Here is a 22,591-nt window from a genome sequence, read left to right as displayed (position 1 = left end):
CAGCTTAAAACAATTTACTGATAATATATTATTACCCCATTAGTTGTTTAAAAATACAAACGACACAATAAACTTGAAGTAATACAGCAAACATGGAGAATTATTTCATTCTGCGCTGCTTGTAGCAACCTTGCACGACATACAAAAATTTGTAAACCGTGTAATGAGCTTGGCTAGGCTTCGTTCATGCATTTTTTAACTTTTAACAAAATGTTCTGAACATCATAAAGGAAGATTCCTCCAAATTCTGCGTGCAAATAGTTCAAAAATTCAACGCGTCTTTCCACCGAGCGTTATCCCACGCTTCTGTCATTCCCGCTGTCAAGCAGCGAAGTTCAGAACAAATTGGTGCTTGGATAAAAAAACAGTGAAAATATCCATGTCCGCGCAACAAAAAGAAAATTGAAAACATTATCCAACACGACGAAAAAGGCGTACGCTTGCTTCACCGTACCTGTGCCCTCGGTGCTCGATTTATGCTCTGCACCCAGCATTTACGTTCGTTAGTGCGCGCATTATAAATAGTTACGCCGTCAGCTGCATCCAGTGCCTATCGGAATCTGCTACATTCAGTCGCATACAAAATGGCACGCTCGATAAGTCCTGGAGGTTACTCGAACTACGACGACGACTCAATGTTTCAGAATGCCGCCTTTACGCACGACATCAGTGAACAGATGCGTGTACCGAAAAGGATCCGTGCTACCGGAGATTACTACGATGATCAGGATTTGCTGCCGAACGGGAACGGTGAGATTAATTCGTGGAACTATCACAACAAGATCGATATGACCGTTCCGGATCGTATCGTGGTGCTCGGACAGGATCAACATTTGGGTAAGTTGTCTGGTTGTTAGGTTTTTGAATGGGGAAAAGCCTTAGCCCTAGCTAACAAACCGAGAGAGTCTCATCACGCATCAATGGAAAACCATTACACGTCTCCTTGTGTAAAGCTACTAACATACATCCTCTTCACATACGTTTCTTGCTCTCTTCGTGTACACACGCACAACGAATGGTTTCTAATCGTGCCAGTTCTTACATCAGGCACCAAATCAGCTCCCCGTGAAATAATGCTGGAGAATTCCATTCTACCCAAGGATCCGGGGTTCGTACGCGTCTCAACGCCACCGCGCGTGATCACGCTTTCCGAGCATCATTTTCCCTCGGCTTCGGATGAACCGGAAGAGAATGCCAAAGACAACAACCAGGAGGATAACTATGGACCGGCCTCGTTGGAATCGATCGAGGATCCGCACAGCAGTAATGCTTACTTCTCCAGACCAACTGTATCACACAGCCGTGATCCTGTTAAACGATCCGCATTTTCAAAATACAACAATGAGCTCACATTAACCAGAAGGTAAGGAAGAATGATGAAATGTTGATGTGCCAAAAGGTTTGTTAAACCGTTGAATTTGGACTTATATTTCCAGCATGCGTGAAGAAACGCCAACCTTTGGTGGTAGTGTCGAGAATTTGACACCTTCAGAGGAACTGACGCACCTTAGACGACAGGTAGCAAAGATAAATCGCCGTCTGTTAGCGGTAGAGATCGATTCCGTACAAAGGCAACAGAGGGAGAAAATTATGTACTGCGTAGGCATGGCTTATTTCCTGTTCAAGACATTTATGTGGCTCAGCAGGAAGTAAATACAAACCCTGTTACAAGGTGCACTACCAAACTCTATGGTGGCCATACATACTGGTGCCACCAGCAAGCATAATGGTGAGTGCATGTTTGAACAGCTCCAACTATTGGAGCCTAAGTATGGCACAAGCATATGAGCATTCAACAAAACGTACGTTGGCCGTCATTGAGTGCAAAAGGCGTGTGAGGACGGAGAGCAGTTGTCGGTCGATGATGCGGACAAAAGATGCTTGCACGAATCGAACTTTTTGAGCAGTTGGTTCTGGGAGGGAAGTGGTTTAATTTGTGTGAATATAGGACAAGGTGTCTTTGTCATAAATATTGGTGATTGTGAAGGAAATTGCTATAGGAGGGCAATTGTTTACCGAATGAGTCAGGAGCAAAAGTATTTTCCATAAAAAAACCTGAGTGCTAGTTGATTAGATTTCCCATTTTTACGTTCCCTGGGAGTAGCGATAAAGAGTAGTAATTTTTTTTATTACAAATTTTTATTCTTTCTTCACTGACCCTATGAACGAGAATGATTTTTTTTGTATCGATGATATTTGTGTTCTTTTTAAGTTATTCCACGAAACTTAAATACACGAGCGTTAGGATTTACAAACTCATGATGTAGCATGCAAATTTGCAGAAAATATATAAATATCGTTATGAAATAAATTAACACTGGTCTTATCTTCTGCTCATCGAAAATAGATAGCAAACAGATAGGAAAAATGATAAAACTCTAAAAAAACACGCACGCCGAGTGTTGAGCCATACGATGGTTGATACCGGTGGGAATTACTTATTTGGTCTTGGCCCTAGTGGGTCCCAGCTGGATTTAAAAATGGACATGCCAGCATGCTAGTTCATTGCACCCGACCTGTACCCGTACATGATGGCATTCAAACGGATAGAAGGCCAAATATGGAACTAGTGTTTTATGTCTTCGATCCATCGTACACTGCAATTGTAAGAAAGTGACATTATTTGGGAAGAACATTAATCCTTCATTAATACCTTTTGCGCGATAAAAGGGCATTGAAGCGAAGGGCGCATTATTAAAATGTGTTATGCACCGAGTGCATCGGCTGGATGACTTTTGTGCATATCGCGACCAAATGTGGAACAATACTTACCACATCAAGCTCCCACTGGCAGCTGTCAACAATGACACTGCCGAGAGTTGTTTGGTCATTGTCAGTTGAAGCATCCTCGTCCATTGTACGCAATTTTGTGAAAGTCATCGACGGCTCCAACTTGTGAATTTTGTGTGTTATTTCTTACAATAGTGGTGCACTGTGAGCAGCAATTATTTAACAAATAACAGTTCTAACAAACCGAGCTAACCGAAAATGGTGAACATCACCTCAGCCGCCGGCATTATTTGCCTGTTGGATGAACCGGTCGCGGAGCTAAAGGTATTTGCGCTGAACAAGCTGAACATGATCGTGGGTGAGTTCTGGCCAGAAATCTCGGAAGCGGCCGAGAAGATCGAAATGCTGCATGAGGACAAAAGCTTCTCGCATCACGAGCTGGCGGCACTGGTTGCCTCGAAGGTCTATTATCATTTGGGTTCGTTCGAGGATTCGCTAACCTACGCGCTGGGAGCTGGAGACCTTTTCGATGTGAATGCACGCAACGAGTACGTGGATACGATCATTGCTAAATGTATTGATCATTATACTCAGCTGCGGGTGGCACTGGTCGAGGCGGAAGAGAATAATCTGGTGGCGAAACCGATAGATGCACGCCTTGAAGCGATCGTAAACCGAATGATCCAACGCTGCCTCGAAGACGGCCAATACAAGCAGGCGCTTGGTATTGCGCTCGAAACCCGCCGTATGGACATCGTGGAAGCATCGATCATGAAGGCGGATGATGTTCCCGGGATGCTGGCGTACGCGTTCCAGGTCACGATGGGTTTCATCCAGAATCGTGCCTTCCGCAATACGGTTCTTCGCTGCTTGGTGGAACTTTACCGCAATGCAGGCGTACCGGATTACGTGAATATGTGCCAGTGTTTAATATTCCTCGAAGATCCGTTGGCGGTAGCGGAGGTTTTAGATGGACTAACAAAGGAAAGCGAATCGTCCGTGCTGATGGCGTACCAGATTGCCTTCGATCTGTACGAATCTGCCACACAACAGTATCTTGGCCAGGTGTTACAAGCACTGAAAGCAACCGCACCGATACCATCTGCATTAATATCGAACTTCAAACCACAGGGAACGACCGCCAGCGATGCAACAACTGAAGCCGCCGAACCGAAAGCGGAACGTACCTTGGAAAGTCTTAATGAGGCTGAAAAAACTCACCAGAAGAATATCGAAAAACTGGCCAGCATATTGTCGGGAGAGGTTACAATTGAATTACAGCTTCAGTTCCTCATCCGCAGCAACCATGCCGATCTGCAAATCTTGCGCGCAACGAAGGAATCGGTTCGGCTATCGATCTGCCATACGGCCACCGTCATCGCTAACACGTTCATGCACAGCGGTACCACTAGCGATCAGTTCCTGCGCGATAATCTGGAGTGGTTGGCAAGGGCAACGAACTGGGCAAAACTGACCGCAACTGCATCTCTCGGTGTAATTCATCGGGGACACGAAACGGATTCGCTCGCACTAATGCAAAGCTATCTGCCGAAGGAGAGTGGGCCTAGCTCGGGCTACTCGGAGGGCGGTGGTCTGTATGCCCTCGGTCTCATACATGCCAACCATGGAGCAAATATCATTGACTATCTCCTGCAGCAGCTGAAGGACGCTCAGAACGAGAACGTACGCCACGGTGGATGCCTTGGGCTTGGTTTGGCAGCGATGGGAACTCACCGGCAGGACGTGTACGAGCAGCTAAAGTTCAACCTCTACCAGGACGATGCGGTTACAGGCGAAGCAGCGGGTATTGCCATGGGAATGCTAATGCTTGGTTCGAAGCATGCGCAAGCGATCGAAGATATGGTTTCCTACGCCCAGGAAACTCAGCACGAAAAGATCCTTCGTGGGCTGGCCGTTGGCATTTCGCTCACGATGTACGCACGGCTGGAGGAAGCTGATGCGCTGGTGGCATCGTTATCAAACGACAAGGATCCGGTGCTGCGTCGCAGCGGCATGTACACGATCGCGATGGCATACTGTGGAACGGGTAATAATCAGGCTATCCGCAAGCTGCTTCACGTAGCGGTCAGCGATGTGAATGATGATGTGCGTCGCGCTGCAGTCACCGCCATTGGCTTTATTCTGTTCCGTTCCCCGGAACAGTGTCCGTCGGTCGTTTCGCTTTTGGCAGAATCGTACAACCCACATGTCCGCTATGGTGCCGCCATGGCGTTGGGTATTGCTTGCGCTGGAACTGGTTCCCGTGAAGCTATCGCTTTGCTCGAACCGATGGCAAAGTTTGATCCGGTTAATTTTGTGCGTCAAGGTGCGCTGATTGCATCGGCAATGATCCTGATTCAACACACCGACCAAACGTGCCCGAAGGTAACGTTCTTCCGGCAGCTGTACACCCAGGTCATCACGAACAAGCACGAAGACGTGATGGCAAAGTTTGGAGCGATTTTAGCACAAGGCATCATCGACGCTGGTGGTCGCAACGTAACGGTTAGTTTGCAATCCCGTACCGGCCACACTAATCTGCAGGCAGTCGTGGGAATGTTGCTGTTCACGCAGTACTGGTACTGGTTCCCGCTGTCACATTGTTTGTCGTTGGCTTTCACCCCGACCTGTATCATCGCGTTGAACTCCGATCTGAAGATGCCCAAGATCGACTTCAAATCGGCTGCCCGTCCCTCGCTGTACGCGTATCCTGCCCCGCTTGAGGAGAAAAAGCGTGAGGAGCGAGAGAAGGTCACTACAGCCGTACTTTCCATTGCGGCTCGTGCGAAACGTCGCGAAGGGGACAAAAAGAAGGAAGCGAAGGATGGTAGCTCCACTGCGAAGGAAGGTACAGCGTCGGGAGAAACAAAGATGGAAGTGGATGATGATGCGGCTGCTAGCAAAGATGACGCGGCTAAGCCAAAAGAGGAATCGAAATCACCCACGGCAGCGTCCACAACACCTGTGAAGGAGGAATCGAAGAAGAAGGATAAATCCGGTAGCTCTGGAGTTGGCTCACCAGCAGCGGCTTCCGCTACAGGGGACGATACTGCTGCATCAAGTTCAGCGGGTGCGGATAAGGCATCGGATAAAACGGCTAGCAAAACGCCCAAGGAACCGGAACCTAGCTTTGAGATTTTAGCCAACCCGGCCCGTGTTATGCGTCAACAGTTGAAGGTGATCAGTATTGCCGAAGGAACCGTCTATACCCCGCTGAAAGATGTCACGATCGGAGGAATTGTCATGATGAACCATACGGCCGCTGGTGAACAGGTGTTGGTCGAACCTGTGGCCGCCTGTGGCCCAAAGAACGACGATCTAAAGGAACCGGAAGCTCCGGAACCGTTCGAGTACGTGGAAGATGATGCTTAAGCTTTTTTTTGTCTTTTGTAGATGGACTGCATAAGATTTGTGTACACATGGTTTGTAACCAAACTAAATCGAACCCTTTAAAACATAAATAAAACGTTTTCCACAATGTTCACTGAGAGAAGGTTTTTGTTTATTTGGGTAATCGCTTGACAAGTTTCAGTTCGTGCGTTAACCAGATCGCTAAGGAGAGCAGAATTAACGAACCCGATTGATGGCTTGCTGCTAGCGGTACGGGTACGTAGGTAAGTAACGTCGTTATACCGAGGGCAACCTGCATCCAGCCCATAACTGCAACGGCCGTGGCCGCTTTGTATGCGCGTGCTGGTAACAATCGTCGGCGGGAAATCAGAAACATACCCGTGATAAGTGTAAGTGTGGCTGTTCCTAAGACACGATGATCAAACTGTACTGTGGTGGGATTTTCCGTAAAGTTGCGTAACGTTGGCGAGAGGGCGAGTATATCACTCGGAATCCAGCGATCGGCCATCTTTGGGAACGAGTTATAAATTAACCCTGCGTCAAGTCCGGCCACGAAAGCACCAGAAAGGGCGGTAAAGAAAACGGCTGCCTTGGTAGCATGTGCCAAACCCTTGAAGCGGAATGTAGCAGCAGGAATTTGACCGGCCAATTTCTGTGCAGGCAGCAACTTATCCAGCGCGGACCATAGGAATAATGAGTAAAGCACGAACGCAAATCCAAGATGTGATGCCAGCCGGTACTGCGAAACGCGTGGTACGTCACTTTCCTGATGGAATCGATCTTCAAGCCCAGATTTCACCATATACCAGCCCATTAAACCTTGGGCACCGATAAGGGCGCCGAAAGCGAGCACACGTATCTTCATCGCTTTGTTAAAGTATCCTTTGGTCCAAAAATAAAGTGCTGGAATGGCATAGAATGCTCCGATTGCCCGTCCCCACATACGGTGCCCATATTCCATGTACCAAATTAGCTTGAATTCTTGCAGTGTAATGTCCTGGTTTTTGCTGAAATATGGAAGCAAAGAGAAGCATCATTACATTGTTTTGCACGAGCTTGTTAGACAAACTTACAGCTTGAATTCAGGAAACTGTTGATAGCGGTCAAATTCCTCGCGCCATTCCGCATCTGTTCGTGGCATTTTTTCACCTAACAATTTCCACGTTACCATGGACAGGCCAGACTCGGTAAGCCGGGTAACACCACCTATAACACCATCGTAGTTGTGATTTGCAATCCATCGAAAATAGAATTCAGGTATTAGGTAAGTAATCGGCCAAGAGATGCTGCGGTGCTCTCCCTTGCGGGAAATTTATTTCCCTGTCCGTTTTACAATCTCTTCCATCACAATGCACACGCAATGGATAACAAATTCATAGTACACAATCCTACCTAGTACGACCGCAACGAAGACCATCCCACTGCATCCTAGCAACCAGTATCCAACGCTTTTGGTTCCTTTTTCCGGTACACTCGATTTGGTGCAGTATCGACTGATGGGAGTACGAAATGTTCTTCCTAGCGTAAGTAAACTGTTCTGTAAAGTGGAAACCGAGAGGAGTGAAACGTTGTAACATTTAAATACTATACGCATCACCAACGAAGGGTGTGAGTCCCCTTACCTTTGTTGCATCACGAAAGGGGATTCCTCCGCCGTTTGATTTGACTAGCAGTGTGTTGCTCGCGAATGATCTGGCGGGGCTTAGGGTTTTAAATGCGCTAAATTTGCTGGTGCCATGTCGTGTAATGCAGGATGTGAGACGTAAACAATTGAACATGCTGGTGGTTACACTTTTTTTTAAACTGTTAATCCTATAAATGCTTTTTATTGCATCAGTAGCAATGCACTCGGTTGTAAATTGTTGCGAAATGTTATTTTCCTTTGCACCGGCTGTAAATCAGCAGTGACAACAAAAACGTCAAGCAAGGACAGAGGAAGGAAACAGGAAAAAAAACAACGAATGAAGTATTCGATCAACGCAGTGATATATGTTGAAATATAATTATTGTTATTACATTTTTTAACATAAATAATTAACTGATCACAAGGGCAATTTTTGGCATTAATTATTGTACAAAGTTTACAGTAATTTTGTCGAATCAGTCAAATTGAAAAAGCGGAATATGTTGCTGCAAGCAAACGTCAAACGTTAGCGGGAAAACGACGTAAACCAACCTGCCAAACGGCTTTGTTTCGGATCGCCGGCTTTTTGGTAGCCTCCAATACGATTATCACTTTTACCATTATCAGTTGTGCCGATTATAATTGCGTTCGCGTTTTTGGTAAAGAAAACAGGTCCCATCGTCGGAATAAATGTGAGTAAAAGTAGCTATATTACGGATGAAAATCATCCGGACACACTTTAAAGCTGCATACTAATTACAAATTTTGCGTTCCTCTAGACTGCCATCGCCATCATGCTGGACTGCCATAACTACACGGTGAAATCGGGTGAGGAAACGTTCATGGGCTACGTTATTAGGCATAAGCCTGCCCTTATCAACTCAGTACAGCTGCTACCGAAAGAGGAAGCAACGCACGAGATAGAGCTGGCACTGAGCTTCATGCAGTACTACATGCATCTGGAAGACGATGGTTTGATTGATCAACCAAAAGCCCAGCACCGGGTGTTGATCGACCGGCGAAAGTCAGTGTTCGAGATAATGCTGGATTTGCATTCGGCCATGCGAGCAACGTGCGTAGGATTCAAGCTGTACTTTTACGGAGAAAATCCTATAACGAGCGAGTTTATCCAGCTGCTGCTACAATACCCAGCGTTTTCATCGCAGGATGGCGATCAGCTAACATTGACCGCTGAAATACCGTTACATATGGCGTACTGTACCATGATCGTGTTTGAATCGAGCGATCTAGAATCGGCAAGCGATCGATTGGCACTTGCTTGGATGAGCAATAACACACCGTGGGTCATTCGGAACGTGCTGGTACAGGAAACCATAAAGGATGAATTCGTTCAACTCGTTAAGGCCAAACTCAAACCCTTCAACGAAAGCCAGACCAAGTTCCTACAAAGTTCCCTACAAAAGACGCTCGATGCGGCCAAAATTGTTGGTGCCCAGCTGGTACAAAGCGATACCGATGCGAGCGAAATTAAGCCAATGCTTGCATTTGTCCCCGGTGTTCAGTATCTGCTGTCGACGAACGCTACCGCTGTTCAACCAAGCCCAATTGTGGCCATAAACGCTTTCCGCACGGCGAAGGAAGCGATATCGCTTGCAAACACTAATAACGGCGGTTCTGTGTCGCTGTGGACCGAAGAACTATCGCTGACGTTTGAGGTTGCCTATGGGTTGCTTGGCCAAACCGTTTGGGTCAACAGTTATGCAGAGTTTAATCCGGACTTTTCGTACACTTTCCGTCGGGATGATTTTACCTACGGATCAGAATATGCCGTCTGTGAGAAGAAAGTTAAAACCGTCTTCGCACCTACGGCTAGCACGCCAACGAATAGTGCGGACAAGAATCGTCAGGCGATCAAGAGCTTGGGTACGTACGTGGCTAACAAACGGAGCTATCGCGGGAACACGGTGCAGTTGAAGAATGGCATCCGCTACGAAGCCATCTGTACGCCGGCAGATTTGGAAGCTTACGGCGAAGGACATCGGTTGAGCGTGGTAGAAAACTTCTGGGACGCGTACGTATCGCTGGATGTGATTGATCGTCATCTGCTGCTGGATACGGTGCACAACAAGCGTAAGGTAATTTGCATTCCGTACGGCGTTACGTTCGCTAATTAAATGTTGTACATTCCAACAATTTGTTAACAGTTGATTAACTTTCCATGAATAACTTTTATATGCTTTATGTGTTGCGTCTGGCAGAACAATGTTCGTTCTCACTGTAGCGACCATTACTATGAATCTTTGAATAAAATGTTTTTTTTATGGCACTCAATTTATACTATTAGATTTATACATTCTATATAGAGCACAAAATTTATATTCAATTACATTCACTATTAATACATATATTTTTGTGCGTTCACTTTCCGGTTCTAATAATCCGGCCCCTAAATCGAATACTGAAAGGTTCACATTATGTTAAACATTGAAAGCAATTATGTCGTGATGGTGATTTTTTTATAGAGACTTTCTGTCTTGCGATTTCATTCGCCTCTTCTAAGCGAAGATAATTATGCACCAGAGAGTACCCCATTTTGAGGGGCTAATTTATGGAGTGTCAAGGTAAACGATTCGTCCACTGCCTTCTCCATCTCGTGTGACCGACTTCGGAACCGATAGAGAGTGTACAGACGAAAGCCCAAAATCCGATTGATTTGTTCGCTTTTCTTAGCTGCTTTTTTGTTGAATAAAATCTAACGAGTAAATAAAACATTTCGCTACTACTTTCGGTGCATAATTAGCTTAAGCGTTGAGTTGGGCAATGTGTAAAAATAGCTCTTCTAACCATTAATGTACAAGTTGCTTAACAATATGTCAGCATCGGCTTTTACTAAAGCTTTAGTTTGTACCATGACACCATAACTAATTGATCGCTTTCCACTTCATTAGCGGATAGATTAGTACAACGAGTAGCTCCAGACAAGCTCCTAACTTTCAACCTAATCGACATTCTCAACATGGTCGTTTGTAACGCGTTACACATCACACCTGTGAGCTTCATATTTTGAAGTAACAAAAATATTACATCATTTTTGATGCGCGAATGGAAATCAGTAATTCTAATATGTTTAGTGTAAATATTGCGCAAAGGTACACTCAATTATGTGTGAAATTAACACACGCTACCAATGATGGCATTCGGTTCCATCTCAACGCACCTTTGTGTGTCGCAATGTCGGGTCTTTTGTTTATTAATTTTACACTAAGGACATTTATGAGGTGCGAACAGCATTCGTGTGATCTTGAGGAAGGTGTTAAAAGTTAGAATACCACTCTAAACCAGATGAGATGATCGCGATCTGCATATGTTTTGTTGCTTAATGCTCATGTATGAAGAGAAAAAAAACGACACTCGTATGATATAATTTTATATTTATTTTTGATCACGAGCATTGGGTTTTTTGTTTGTTGTCTTTTTACATAAAACTAAAAGCGTATTAATTTACAGCTCCTTATCCGGTATCCATTCCCGTGCTGACTGAAGTTTGAACAACCGATGGTGTCGTTGAAATTGTTTCTTACGAAGAAATTCTTTTGACGTTCCGTGCAAAATGTCCCACAGCCCAAAGTTGCTGAAACACTGGGTGTAGCTATTAAATATGGAATGAAAATGTGACCAGTTAAAAGCACACGCAGTGGCTCATAAAATAGTTACTACTGCACACTTACTTTAGATGATGGTAGTCATGAAATTCGGAGCTCGCTAGGAACGGTAGATGATAGTCTGAATGGTCGACCAGTGTGTCGATCATAACGTACGAGAACCATATCATGATCGTAAAAACGTGACTTCGCATTATAGCTGGTCCGGCATACACTGGCAGCAGATCACTCAGTACAAACTCCACCGGATGGGAGTACATGGCAGCAAAAGCGACCGGTGCACTCCACTCGTGGTGTTGCTTATGAAAACGTCGGTACAGAAACCGACTGTGAAGCAGCCGATGCGTATAGAAATAACCAATCTCCCAGCACAGAATGCACACCAGCATATCCTGCCCGATCGTGTACAGCGATGGTAATACACGGACGGGAGGAATATGGGCTGTGAACAGTTTTCTACTATGAAACACCAAATAGTTGGTGGGTATGCCAAAGAGGAACTGATTGCGTAGCACAGTAAGGACAAGCTGCTTGAAGCGTTTCCACGGCAGTGGTTCATTTTTGCCCGGTTGTATTTTGTACTTGCGCAGACACCGTGGCCGCCCGGTAAGATCCATCGCGACGAACAACATACCGAAGCACCAGAAAAATGTGTACCCATAGGCGGTAAGAAACCAAACGTACAGGACATCGGGATCATCTCCTGTAAAAAAAGAAATCACGAAACGACTCTTCCTGAATGATCCCGAGAGAGTGATGGGATGAAGAAGTTCCAATTACCAATGATATCAAGCAGCTTGTTCCACTGGGTTTCGATGTAATTGAAGCTAATCGTTGAATTTAGCTGGACATACGTTGACTTGTTTTGTACCGCTAACGATGCCACTCCAAAATTAGCATCCAGCACGTGCGCATACTCCATTCTGTTGGGCCCTGAAGAATTTAAACTTCACGGCAAAACAACGTTTTTTTTTCGGACTATTAGATTAGGGATAGAACTCTTCACGCCCGAACTACACGATCACTAGTAGCGCCTGTGCACCGTTGTACTGTCGTACGATAACTGATATTGCCTACAGGACTGATTGATCGGACCGCACGAAACCGGCAAATCCGTACCTACCTAGTACCACACATTCTTCTACATCTTGTCGGCGATCGAGTAAAGTTGAAGGTCTCTATCGTGAGCCTGAAGCGTAACCTACCTTAATTTCGCCAACATGTTTCGCACATCTTTGACATGAATTGAACCATGGTTTATTGTCATTACGCCACAAAGATAACTTCATCTGAGGACAAATGGTCATAAAATGCGTTACATCAATTCTTCTGTTAGTACACAGCAGTACTAGTCTGTTAGTGCACCGTTTGCTTTCGTTGTTTTATGGGACACAGTCTACATTTTACCGAATATACAAAATAAGGAAATAGTTTTATTCTACAAAAAAGAATGATATTAAGCTCTAAGTATTTCACTTTTCTTTAACGAAAATTCACTTCGCTGGTATTAACTCCCTGGCGGACTTTAGGCTGAAAATTCGATAGTGCCTTTGATATTGTTTCTTCTTACGAAACTCGCTGTTGGTTCCATGGAGCCGATCGCACCATCCATAGTTTCCATAACACTGATTAAAGCTAGAACGCAAATGGGAAAGAAAATCATGAGAAAAATTAAAATAGAAACAGGTTTTAGTATACGGGTTCACGGACGCGTTGTTCCGTTTGTCTAATTTTGACTTTTAAAGTGGTCTGTCAGTTGTTATAAAAGCACAGCATCGATAATCGTCAATAAATGTAAATGTATGAAGATAAACTTTCAGATAACGCTTATTGCATAGGCGGGTTTAACAGTCAATCGCTCAGCTCTATATACAACCTTCTCCATTGGCTCTATGGCCTAGTGAGTGCAGGGATTTTTGAACCCTTCCGAACCCTTTTGGATGGAAGAAATTAAGCACTTAAGCCCACTTACGTCATGTGATGGTAATCGTGCGATTCGGAGCTGCCAAGAAATGGAAGGTGATAGCCAGAATGATCACCGAGCGTGTCCCACATCACGAACGTTAGCCAGAGCGTGAGTGTAAATATGTGGCACTTCATAATGGCCGGTCCAAGATACACTGGCAGCAGGTCACTGATGAGGAACTCGAACGGATGTGCGTACATAGCGGACCAGGCTACCGGTGCCTTCCATTCGTGGTGCTTTTTGTGGATGTGCTTGTAGAAGATGCTCGTGTGCAATAGGCGATGGGTGTAGTAGAATGCCACCTCCCAGGCAATAATGCAAACCATCATGTCCCGTAGGATGACATCCAGGGTGGGTAGTACACGGACGTTTGGTATCATATCGCTGATCAGTTTACGGCCATGGTATGAACAGTATGTCATTGGAACACCGTAAACTAGCTGGTTGCAGGCGACGGTTTGGATCAGTTGTTTGCATCGTATCCAATCGAGCGGTTCATTTGTTCCGGGCTGTGTTTTGTACTTGCGCATGCAGTGTGGCCGATTTGTCAAATCCATCAGTACAAACAGCCCTCCAAGAAGCCAGAACAAACCATAGCTGTAGAGCATTGAATACCACACGTAGAGATTGTCGGGATTATCTCCTGCGATTGAAAGGTAACGAATATTCAATTAATCACCAGAAATTACTCGCAGTCACTACCAGATTTTCTTTAGACTAAATTTCTACAGTCTTTTGCAGAATCCTAATAATTCATGCATTAGTTACTAAGTCTTTTTATTCACTTTTACCACATTCACATATTTAACATTACAAACATTAGTATATATAATTCTAGACTATGAAGATATAGAACTCTCCTCTTGATCATACCTATGACATCCAGTAAAGCATTCCATTTACGCTCGATAAAACCAGACGGCAAATATGTATCAGGATGCAACACATCTTCATAGTGTGATTCTATCGTAAAATTCACTGCAGACACCTCAACTAACGTGTGATTCATTTTTTATGAGCTTTGATGTTATCTCTTCTTTGAAATAAATGAAAATCATAGAACGCACTTCACTTATGATCACTTCTTGTATCGCGCACACCGGAACTGTTGCGAAAACGCTACTCCATCTCACCAAGTCACCCCAAAACGACTAAGCGTTTCAAACGATGCTGCGTTAACGGTGGTCCTCGTGTGACTTAAATTTGAATACATTATACAGGTGGGTTTTGATGCGGATCAGTCAACTGTACGCGAGAGATTCGTACTCTTGCCCCGTTGTTTTAGCGCGTGCCCAAATAGTAGGGTCGAATTTTGGTGGCTAGAAGAGCAGAATGAAAGCGTCAAGCGAGCGTATGTAATTAGTACCATTACAGCATTCGACCTTCCTAATATGATTGTCGGGGACTCGCTCACGGTGAGTGCATTTGGCATCGACGCGAGCAGATATACGTAAATGATCGTTCGAACCTACCTCAAGATGTTAGACGTTAGGTGGATTTGTACAAAACGTTCCGGTAATTAATTTGTCCCCGGTGACTTCTTTACAAGGGTTTCATCTGTAAACAATCGGAGAGACATTTCGTTATTGATTCGAGTCTTTTTATTCACTTCATTTTATTATAATAATGATAATTGTAATAATTTATAATAATAATGATTTTAATAATAACGTGGTTGTTATAGTTAGATAGATAAGACTTTTTTGATCAGTCAAAGTGATCAATAATAATGAATGAAAAGCATGTTCACTAATTGGGTAAATAAATTAAACAGCAAAAGACTTGTTGTACAATTAATTAGGTATATTAAATTATTTTGAAGAAAAATTTGAAGATTTTTAAAATGAAATTTTTAAATAATATTAATTGTAGGATCACCCTGTACGTTGATCCATAAGGTGAGCTTTTAAGCTTTGAGCTTTAAAGCTCACCGATAGCGCTCACTCGCAGTGAGTCCATATAACGCTTAGTAACGCTTTTAATACAATCTGAAGGATATTTTAATAACAGGAGTTTAAAAATCCTTTTTTTTATTTCTGTTTGTTTTTGTAATGCGTTCTGAATACAATTTGTTGTTTGTAACGTAATTGCTTTTTTTCAGTTTCTTTTTATTTTGATTTGTTTTTTTTTGTACCCTGTAGAATTGCTTAGTTTTTATTCTTGCATCTTTGTTTATTCATTTTATTATACAATTATAAAAACAATATAGCTTTACACTTCTCAAGCAAAAAAGAGGATACATTAACTGAGCTTTTATGACAACGAGGTGACCCACGAGGAGCATTCAAATCGCTTGTCCAGAATGTGTCAAGAGTGAGTTCTATCATCTTTTTTCCTGCTTCAGTAATTGAAGGATGATCTGCATATTGAAATGATATTAAACATGTTTGTAAGGTTTCGACCAACATTTTACTTAATACATGGAAAAAGACGAAAATAAAGGAAAACGAGGAATTCCTGTTCACTTTTCTGGAGCCAATCACGGGTAGAGAACCGGTTTGATCAATCTAAATTGGTGTTAATAATCGTAAATAATCGTGACATTACGCAGGAGGATGGTATCTTCAATACAATCAAATTTACAATCGCAAAGGAAAAATACTTTTAATTTTTGCTCATACTGGCCCAAGAATGTTATGTAAGTTTAAACCTACTTTTTGTAAAATCCATGTTAATGTAAATTAAAACACTTACACATTTTTGTCTATACAAAGTTTAACACAGTTGCCACTTAAACGTTGACGATGTGCAAATTTCGGCCTTGTAATAGAAAAAGTTAGATTTTATTTTTTGTGTCGTGCGCTGTTTAATTAACGAGAATGGAACTTTCTTTTCGTAAGTTTCATCGCAATAGTTCTGGTAACTTCTTCTACTATGCGCAGGTACAGAATAAACAACAAAAAGAAGGTTTTTTCGTCCTCCATCAGCCCTACTTACAGATCGTTTTCTTTCGTTTGCTTATCCATTTACCGCTAAGATCTTGTGATATTGCATTAAGTTTTATGATCGCAAAACAACTTCGTTTCGGAAGTGTACAAAAAAACACAAACCAAAAGCCGCACGTCATCGTACTTCATTACCGCGGGCATTACTTTGATTGTTTAATTCCACTTCTGGAACGGAGAAGTGTCCCTTATGTAGGACATACCGCAAACAACCAACTACCTACCTAGGAAGGTAAAACAGCCAACAGCGAATCAGTTTTTCGAACCAATGTTAACCACAATTGTTATCTTTGTAACTGTGCCGAAAAAAAGCTGTCTTCGAGTGATTAATGAAAACCATGTCCTTCTGATGAGTTAATTAATTTGATTCGATCAAGCTCAAGTGTGCAGGATACACACCAACAAAAAAAAAAAAGAAAACCAATTTCTAATCAGTCTCCAGTCTTTTGGGAGGTTTGTTTGAATCTTTAGTATGTGTGTGTGTTTTTTATTTTAAATTTTTATTGATTATTTGGTACACCAGCTCAACACAGAGCTGGTGGTGTTGGCACCGTTCCGGATTAAAGTTTGCTGAACCAGTATCCAACGATTGTTCCCTTGGGTTTTTTAACAAAATGGTTATTACCCCACGAGCCCATTGATTTAAGGCAAGGCCATGCTTGCCCTTTTTAATGCTACCATAATGCTAGTTAAAATCAGTTCCTCAGAGAAAAGAAAACGATAACGATAATACTATTCCGTAATAATACATTCGTGGCCGCACGGACGCAACTTGGCTACGCACCATAGGCGAATTGCCACAACGGTGACGCGGTTTTATGATGATCGGTAAGGTTTATGTTTTTTTTTTCTTTTAAATATGCCCATTTGAATTCTGCTCAGCTTCAGGAAGGGAAGGGCACTACTAATATTACCACTACGATGAATCTCGCGCAAACACTGGATGCGCCAGCATGTACGCGCAGTTACGGTACTGCGTGTCCTCCATTGCCTTGAGGAGTTGGCTTGGTGGGTTCCCTGTGATGTACATCCTGCTTTTTCATCGCACTAGAAGCGTGACCTCCCCTTTACGCTGGCAGGTTTTAGGGTTAGTGTTCCGGTACCAGTTCCCGAGCTGACTTGAAGCTGAAGATGCGATGATGCCGCTGGTATTGTTTCTTCTTGCGAAACTCACTATCCGTACCGTGCAGTCCGTCCCACCAGCCAAACAATCCGTAACACTGGTTGAATCTGTGCACATCGCCACGATTGCGAAGTGTTAATTGTCCAAATGTTTGGCAAAATATCAAAGTTGAAACAAAGCAACAACAAAAAAGCGGAAAAAAGTCACATATCACCCCAAAAGCCGCAATGGTGTCAGCCGATCGATGTTGATGAGTTTATGAGATCGAGAAAAAAGAAAAGAAGAAAAAAAAAAACAACAAAGAAAAAAGAGAGAGAAAAAAAAACGATAATTAGAAAGTGATTTACACCACATAGTAGTAGCATGAGGTAGTCGGCTATCTAGCGGTGATCTAATCGTTGCGAAGTGTATGCGTATTGCGTGTGTTGCACGATGGCCGATAAGCTGTTGGGTCGCGTTCAACCGCATCTTGTGACTATTTGGAATAGTTGTGTGAAGATGCTAATGTTAATCAAAATCCACGTGCGTCACGTAGATGCCTATAGCTGTGCGATACAACCGAGCAGCTTCTACTTTCTAGGATTCGATGAATCCAAAGCTGCAACCTCCCCATGAACTAAACCGGACTAAGGGACAGCCTAACCGATTACGTTGTGCAACGTAATGGCCGCTGGCTGCGGCACGATGGTTTTTCAAATCGCAGCATCCGCTCACGCTGACCTTCCGCTGGCTGTTTTTCTTCGGTGCAACCCTTGTGGAGGTAAACCAGTCCCAAGTGGAGATCTGCGGTGGGCAGATCGCAGCTTGAACGCATTTCGGTGCCTTGGTCGGAGCGGACCAAACTAACAGTTACTGACCGAATGAATGTTGGGAATTAAAATGCAACCAAGGGTCGACAAGAGTTGGCAACCCGGTGCGACGAACACGTGCTGTAAATCGTCCTTCTAATACAACATTTTTGACCGATCGATGGACCCCCACACCGCACACAAAAACAAGTTAACGTGACTTTTGGAATTATTGCAGAGGGTCTCGCTATGCTTGGACACTATGACGAGTGTGTATGCTGTTGTTTTTTTTTGTTGTTTCGATTAAAATAAAAGAAATCATCTCACGCCATGTGTCACCTGGTTGGTTGGATGGTCAAGGTTAGATAGACGGCAGCGGATCTTCGGAAGACACATTAACTGACACCTTAGTGCCGCGGTTTAATCATCCAAAACGAGTGGAAAACCTTTAGCTAAATCAAAAAAATACATTGTTTGATGATTATCCGAGCATAGCATAAGTCCAAGGATCAAGCACACGTGCGGCACCATGATCAACGTTTTTTGATTGATATCTCTAACGAAGAAGACAAAGTTGTTATTATCTAATTTCGAAAAAAAAAGGTTATCTTTGTAGAGCTTCACCTAGGAGATAATAATATGCTGGAATAATTATTTTACCGTCTTTCTAGTCTAGACAAACAAATCCCACCCCCACGAGGTGGCTGACGGGTTGAAAGAAATGGGTGCAAAAAATAAAAGAAAAAATATTCGGCTAACCTTGAACGATTGTATCGGAACTTTGGAACTGGTTTGGATAATTCCGTGTTTCCTCTTTTCTTCTTTTTTGCAACACACACACAAAAAAAAACATCCAGTTGTGCGAATTCGATGTTTATGCTAATACTAACAAAGCGTCGAATGAGGAAAGAAGTATAGGCAAAATCAAGTTTTGTTGGGAGGTTGAAAATTGCTGCCTAATTTCATATTCCACTCTCGCACTTGCATGTGTTTGCTAGCACAAAAGCGAGTCTAGGAATATGGGAGAGGATATGAATGAAAGCGAAAGCGATCATTATGGTAAACTGTGGGAAAATGATGATTTGTTTCGTCCACTTGATCAATTACGCTATTACATTTGGAAGGATTTCGTTCGTTCGATTGTTACAATTTTGATCGCGCTTTTCACACAAAAATTGATGACCTTTTGTGTTATCATGAAACTAACAATCGAATACGCAATCGAACATTCCACCCGCAAGGTCAATCGGGAATGTTTGGTGAAGAAATTTGATCACTTCGTCCAACGCGATCCATTGCTGGATGTTGCCAAATCTCAAAACACTCCCGATGATTGGTTGATCACGGTGCCGAACGGTGTTATAAAAAGAGTTACGGCACCATGTTTCAAGGTAAGGTCCCGCTCAAAACGGGACCATTCACTTTCGATCCAGCCGTACCAGTTCCGGCGACACAGGTAAGCTGGTCTACGATGTTGACCTCACCAAAAACAAAAACCCCAACAAAAAAAAAAAACACGGATCTCTAGCCCTGGTACGGGGCCGTCCGGCTGACACTCGGAGTCCGTTCGACTTACTTGAGATGGTGGTAATCGTGCATTTCGGAGCTGCCCAGCACGGGTAGATGGTACCCGGAATGGTCCACCAGCGTATCCATCATGACGAACGTAAACCAGATGACGGTCGTGAAGACGTGACTGGTCATAATGGCCGGTCCAACGTACACCGGAAGCAGATCGCTGATGATGAACTCGAACGGATGCGCGTACATAGCTGCCCAGGCAACCGGTGCTGACCACTCGTGATGCTTCTTATGAATCCGTTTGTAAAAGAAGCTCGAATGTAGCAACCGGTGGCTGTAGTAGAAGGTAATCTCCCACGCTAAAATGCACACCATAACGTCCCGTACAATTACGTACAGCGATGGTAGCACGCGGGGATCCGGAATGCTGGCGGCAATCAGTTTGCCGACCTGAAACGACACGTACGATGTCGGCAGACCGAACACGAGCTGGTTGAAGGCGACCGTTTTCATCAGATTCAGTAGCTTCTCCCATTCGAGTGGTTCATTTACACCGGGTTGATTTTTAAACTTTCGCATAAAGCGTGGTTTGTTCGTCACATCCATCAGCACGAACAGACCACCGACGACCCAGAAGAAGGCGTACGTGTACGAAGCCAGGAACCAAAAGTATAGCGTTTCGATATCATCACCTTAGTTGTCGGGGCGGGGAAAGCACACGGTAAAGAAAGAAGGAAGAACATTACAATACACTTAGCCGATAAAGCACAAGGATTGCCAGGAAGGATTTTTTTTTTGGCAGATGCACACAAGAGGCACGTTCGTCCCGAGACCGTTGGTCGGAACCGTCAGAAACGAACGTCACTTGGCGACACTTGTAACCGTTCGGGGAGAAGCATATCGTACCGATAATATCCAAAAACCCGTTCCACTTGAGCTCGACCCAACCAACGCTCGGGATCATAAACTCTTCCACCGGGAGCTGCGTAACGTTCGCTGCAAGATCGAGTAGCGTTTCCATGGTGGATACTTGTCACAGTTTAGTAAGCGAATCACACTTATAGCAATTTAGCGATCCTTATTCACTAACAGGCCGGTGCGCTGTTGTTGGCGTCTTGCGCTCAACTGAAGCCTTCCGGCAGAGTACCACCGAATCGAAGTCACCAAGGCGCTAATTGGCTCGGGCTGACGCAGCGGTGCATGGTAAGTGGTGGTACACGACCCATCCACCGCTTGCGTGCGTGTGGTCAGCGAACGCGTTTGATGGGTTTTTGGTAGCCGATCGGCCGATCTGGTTCGTGAGCCGTTCGGCTTTTTCGGAACGTTCTTTCGCTCATGCGGTGAGCTTGGTGAGTCGCTTCTTCTGCTCACGTTGCGTTACGAGCGATACGCGCGTGTATTCAAATTTGTTTGAACCGTGAAGAAAATGAACCGTTTGGTAGGTTCTCAGCTCACCGCTTCAAGCACTTTCTGGTTTTTGTATGTGTGTGTGTGTTCTGCTTCGGAAGTTCGGAATTGGATCGATATATCGGAACGTCTCGTTCGTTAGGCTTTAATTCGCGTATCCTTGATCATCAAAGTCAAATGCAATCGAACGAAACAAATGATTTCGAGCGTCGCATTGCAGAAAAACTCCTTTCCAAAGTTTCAAAACATGTTTCAACGACCTGGGTTAAGAGACCGCGAACGTTCGCTTTCGGAAGTGGCAAGAAGAAGAAATCATTAGATGATCTCGACGTGGATAGTGCACGCTGTGACGGTAGTGCTCCACAAGGTATGAATCTTTTACCGAATGCAGTCGAGCGTGCGTTTTGCGATAGGTCAAGATACCAGTGATGGTCAGGTTTTTGTGATTTAATACATCAGCGAAGGAATGTTGTGTCAGACATGCAATTTATGTCCGGTGAAGTTAACGGAGCATCACGATCATCTCGCGAACGTTCCATTAGATACAAGGGAATGTTTAATTGGTACTCTTGTTGACAAGCTGTTAGGCGGTGTAATGATTGTAACACTCGGCCAAGTCTGCAATACATAATTCGGTGCCAACACGCCCTAATCTGAAATGGAAGCTAATCGATATGTAGATGGCATCATCCATTCATGGTTACCCACGATGTCGTTGAGGTGTGGCGCTAGGACAACCGTATCCATTCGTGTTTTAATGACCAAAACTATAGCATTTATTATAAGGAAGTTTGCTTAGGCATGATTTGAATTTGATTAATCTCCCAACGAGCGTAACACTTGTAACAAAGGCGCTATCAGTCGCTTTGTATGTAAACGTGATAGTTCGGACGGTTGTGGGCAAAGCTTTCATAATTCTTCATTGCAACGGATTGACGCATTCCGTGGTGCATTTTTATACTCCAAGACGCATTTATATTACTTCTTTTCAAATGTCGTACCAACTGACCGTTGGAAAACAAAGACAGAGTTGTATAGCGACTTAGGGATTCAATGTCATCGCTAGATTTAGCCCACGTTTGGCCGACTTTACACAAAGTCCAGGGAAAGGTGAGCTGTGTTTTAGGCTAGCGTATGTCACTAGCTCTCCGGTTGACCTTAAGGTATTAAGGTGATCATTGTTTTAAGTCTACTCGCCAGCATCTGCACAACATTTAGCCGGCAGGGGTTTGACGCAGTGAAATCTTTTCGCCACACAAATGGAACCGTCCCAGTTGGTCAAGGTTTGCACACCGGAAGATCACTGTTATGTAGTATGTTATTTTGGCAGGGCACATCAACACGATCGCGTTTGGTAAATAGTTCGGAATTCGTAGATAGATTAGGTGCTTCCAAGAGGCTTGTCACAACATCGATTAATCTTTTTTTAACCGACGGCAATAAAGCGACAGGTGAGTGAACAATCAGCGGTCATTGGGCGTACGATTTGGAAATTGGTGTGTGTGTGGTTTTT

The 22,591-nt window shown here is 43.9% G+C and overlaps 6 protein-coding genes across 7 annotated transcripts; 3 read left to right on the top strand and 3 right to left on the bottom strand.

Annotated features, from left to right (window-relative positions):
• Positions 1-211: 211 nt before the first annotated feature.
• On the top strand, positions 212-2,315 carry LOC125764344 (transport and Golgi organization protein 11). 2 transcript variants are annotated; one of them, XM_049428498.1, is made up of 3 exons: positions 212-837; positions 1,036-1,363; positions 1,437-2,315. In XM_049428498.1, the coding sequence occupies exons 1-3, from the start codon at positions 585-587 to the stop codon at positions 1,651-1,653; spliced, it is 798 nt and encodes a 265-aa protein (XP_049284455.1). In that variant the 5' UTR covers positions 212-584; the 3' UTR covers positions 1,654-2,315. The 2 variants fall into 2 exon arrangements, with proteins under 2 accessions (XP_049284455.1, XP_049284456.1); XM_049428499.1 differs by having other exon boundaries at positions 214-837; positions 1,048-1,363.
• A 515-nt stretch (positions 2,316-2,830) lies between these two features.
• Positions 2,831-6,223, top strand: LOC125764291 (26S proteasome non-ATPase regulatory subunit 1). Its single transcript, XM_049428391.1, has one exon. The coding sequence runs from the start codon at positions 2,989-2,991 to the stop codon at positions 6,100-6,102; it is 3,114 nt and encodes a 1,037-aa protein (XP_049284348.1). The 5' UTR covers positions 2,831-2,988; the 3' UTR covers positions 6,103-6,223.
• On the bottom strand, positions 6,211-8,021 carry LOC125764332 (cytochrome c oxidase assembly protein COX15 homolog). The gene is made up of 4 exons (XM_049428485.1): positions 7,704-8,021; positions 7,474-7,618; positions 7,155-7,287; positions 6,211-7,088 (listed from the first exon to the last, which is right to left on the bottom strand). The coding sequence occupies exons 1-4, from the start codon at positions 7,857-7,859 to the stop codon at positions 6,233-6,235; spliced, it is 1,290 nt and encodes a 429-aa protein (XP_049284442.1). The 5' UTR covers positions 7,860-8,021; the 3' UTR covers positions 6,211-6,232.
• Positions 8,022-8,204: 183 nt separating this feature from the next.
• Positions 8,205-9,986, top strand: LOC125764328 (uncharacterized). The gene is made up of 2 exons (XM_049428479.1): positions 8,205-8,397; positions 8,485-9,986. The coding sequence occupies exon 2, from the start codon at positions 8,500-8,502 to the stop codon at positions 9,838-9,840; it is 1,341 nt and encodes a 446-aa protein (XP_049284436.1). The 5' UTR covers positions 8,205-8,397; positions 8,485-8,499; the 3' UTR covers positions 9,841-9,986.
• A 392-nt stretch (positions 9,987-10,378) lies between these two features.
• Positions 10,379-12,250, bottom strand: LOC125765510 (fatty acid hydroxylase domain-containing protein 2-like). Its single transcript, XM_049430730.1, has 3 exons — positions 12,183-12,250; positions 11,395-12,087; positions 10,379-11,315 (listed from the first exon to the last, which is right to left on the bottom strand). The coding sequence occupies exons 1-3, from the start codon at positions 12,248-12,250 to the stop codon at positions 11,168-11,170; spliced, it is 909 nt and encodes a 302-aa protein (XP_049286687.1). The 3' UTR covers positions 10,379-11,167.
• LOC125765509 (uncharacterized) lies at positions 12,019-21,798 on the bottom strand. The gene is made up of 6 exons (XM_049430729.1): positions 20,578-21,798; positions 19,727-20,363; positions 17,331-17,469; positions 14,168-14,300; positions 13,301-13,937; positions 12,019-12,963 (listed from the first exon to the last, which is right to left on the bottom strand). Exons 1-6 carry the CDS (start codon positions 20,690-20,692, stop codon positions 12,822-12,824), a joined length of 1,803 nt encoding a protein of 600 aa, XP_049286686.1. The 5' UTR covers positions 20,693-21,798; the 3' UTR covers positions 12,019-12,821.
• Between the last annotated feature and the right edge of the window lie 793 nt (positions 21,799-22,591).

This window comes from Anopheles funestus, chromosome 2RL, assembly GCF_943734845.2.
Source record: "Anopheles funestus chromosome 2RL, idAnoFuneDA-416_04, whole genome shotgun sequence".
In the NCBI taxonomy this organism is placed as follows: Eukaryota; Metazoa; Arthropoda; class Insecta; order Diptera; family Culicidae; genus Anopheles; species Anopheles funestus.
The sequence above is the reverse complement of the archived record's forward strand: the minus strand, read 5'-3'. Positions and strand labels throughout refer to the sequence as shown.

Bases quoted from the DNA above. Each gene is read 5' to 3' on its own strand.
- LOC125764344 (XM_049428498.1), top strand. From the start codon at position 585: ATGGCACGCTCGATAAGTCCTGGAGGTTACTCGAACTACGACGACGAC. The intron at 838-1,035 runs GTAAGTTGTCTG...TAATCGTGCCAG, and splicing joins CGGACAGGATCAACATTTGG to TTCTTACATCAGGCACCAAA. The intron at 1,364-1,436 runs GTAAGGAAGAAT...TTATATTTCCAG, and splicing joins GAGCTCACATTAACCAGAAG to CATGCGTGAAGAAACGCCAA.
- LOC125764291 (XM_049428391.1), top strand. From the start codon at position 2,989: ATGGTGAACATCACCTCAGCCGCCGGCATTATTTGCCTGTTGGATGAA.
- LOC125764332 (XM_049428485.1), bottom strand. From the start codon at position 7,859: ATGTTCAATTGTTTACGTCTCACATCCTGCATTACACGACATGGCACC. The intron at 7,619-7,703 runs GTAAGGGGACTC...TCCACTTTACAG, and splicing joins CCTTTCGTGATGCAACAAAG to AACAGTTTACTTACGCTAGG. The intron at 7,288-7,473 runs GTAGGATTGTGT...ATGGTGTTATAG, and splicing joins CTTCGTTGCGGTCGTACTAG to GTGGTGTTACCCGGCTTACC.
- LOC125764328 (XM_049428479.1), top strand. From the start codon at position 8,500: ATGCTGGACTGCCATAACTACACGGTGAAATCGGGTGAGGAAACGTTC.
- LOC125765510 (XM_049430730.1), bottom strand. From the start codon at position 12,250: ATGGAGTATGCGCACGTGCTGGATGCTAATTTTGGAGTGGCATCGTTA. The intron at 12,088-12,182 runs GTATGTCCAGCT...ACTTCTTCATCC, and splicing joins GCGGTACAAAACAAGTCAAC to CATCACTCTCTCGGGATCAT. The intron at 11,316-11,394 runs GTAAGTGTGCAG...CATATTTAATAG, and splicing joins CATGACTACCATCATCTAAA to CTACACCCAGTGTTTCAGCA.
- LOC125765509 (XM_049430729.1), bottom strand. From the start codon at position 20,692: ATGGAAACGCTACTCGATCTTGCAGCGAACGTTACGCAGCTCCCGGTG. The intron at 20,364-20,577 runs GTACGATATGCT...CCGACAACTAAG, and splicing joins CGGGTTTTTGGATATTATCG to GTGATGATATCGAAACGCTA. The intron at 13,938-14,167 runs GTATGATCAAGA...TTTCAATCGCAG, and splicing joins TGCTTTACTGGATGTCATAG to GAGATAATCCCGACAATCTC.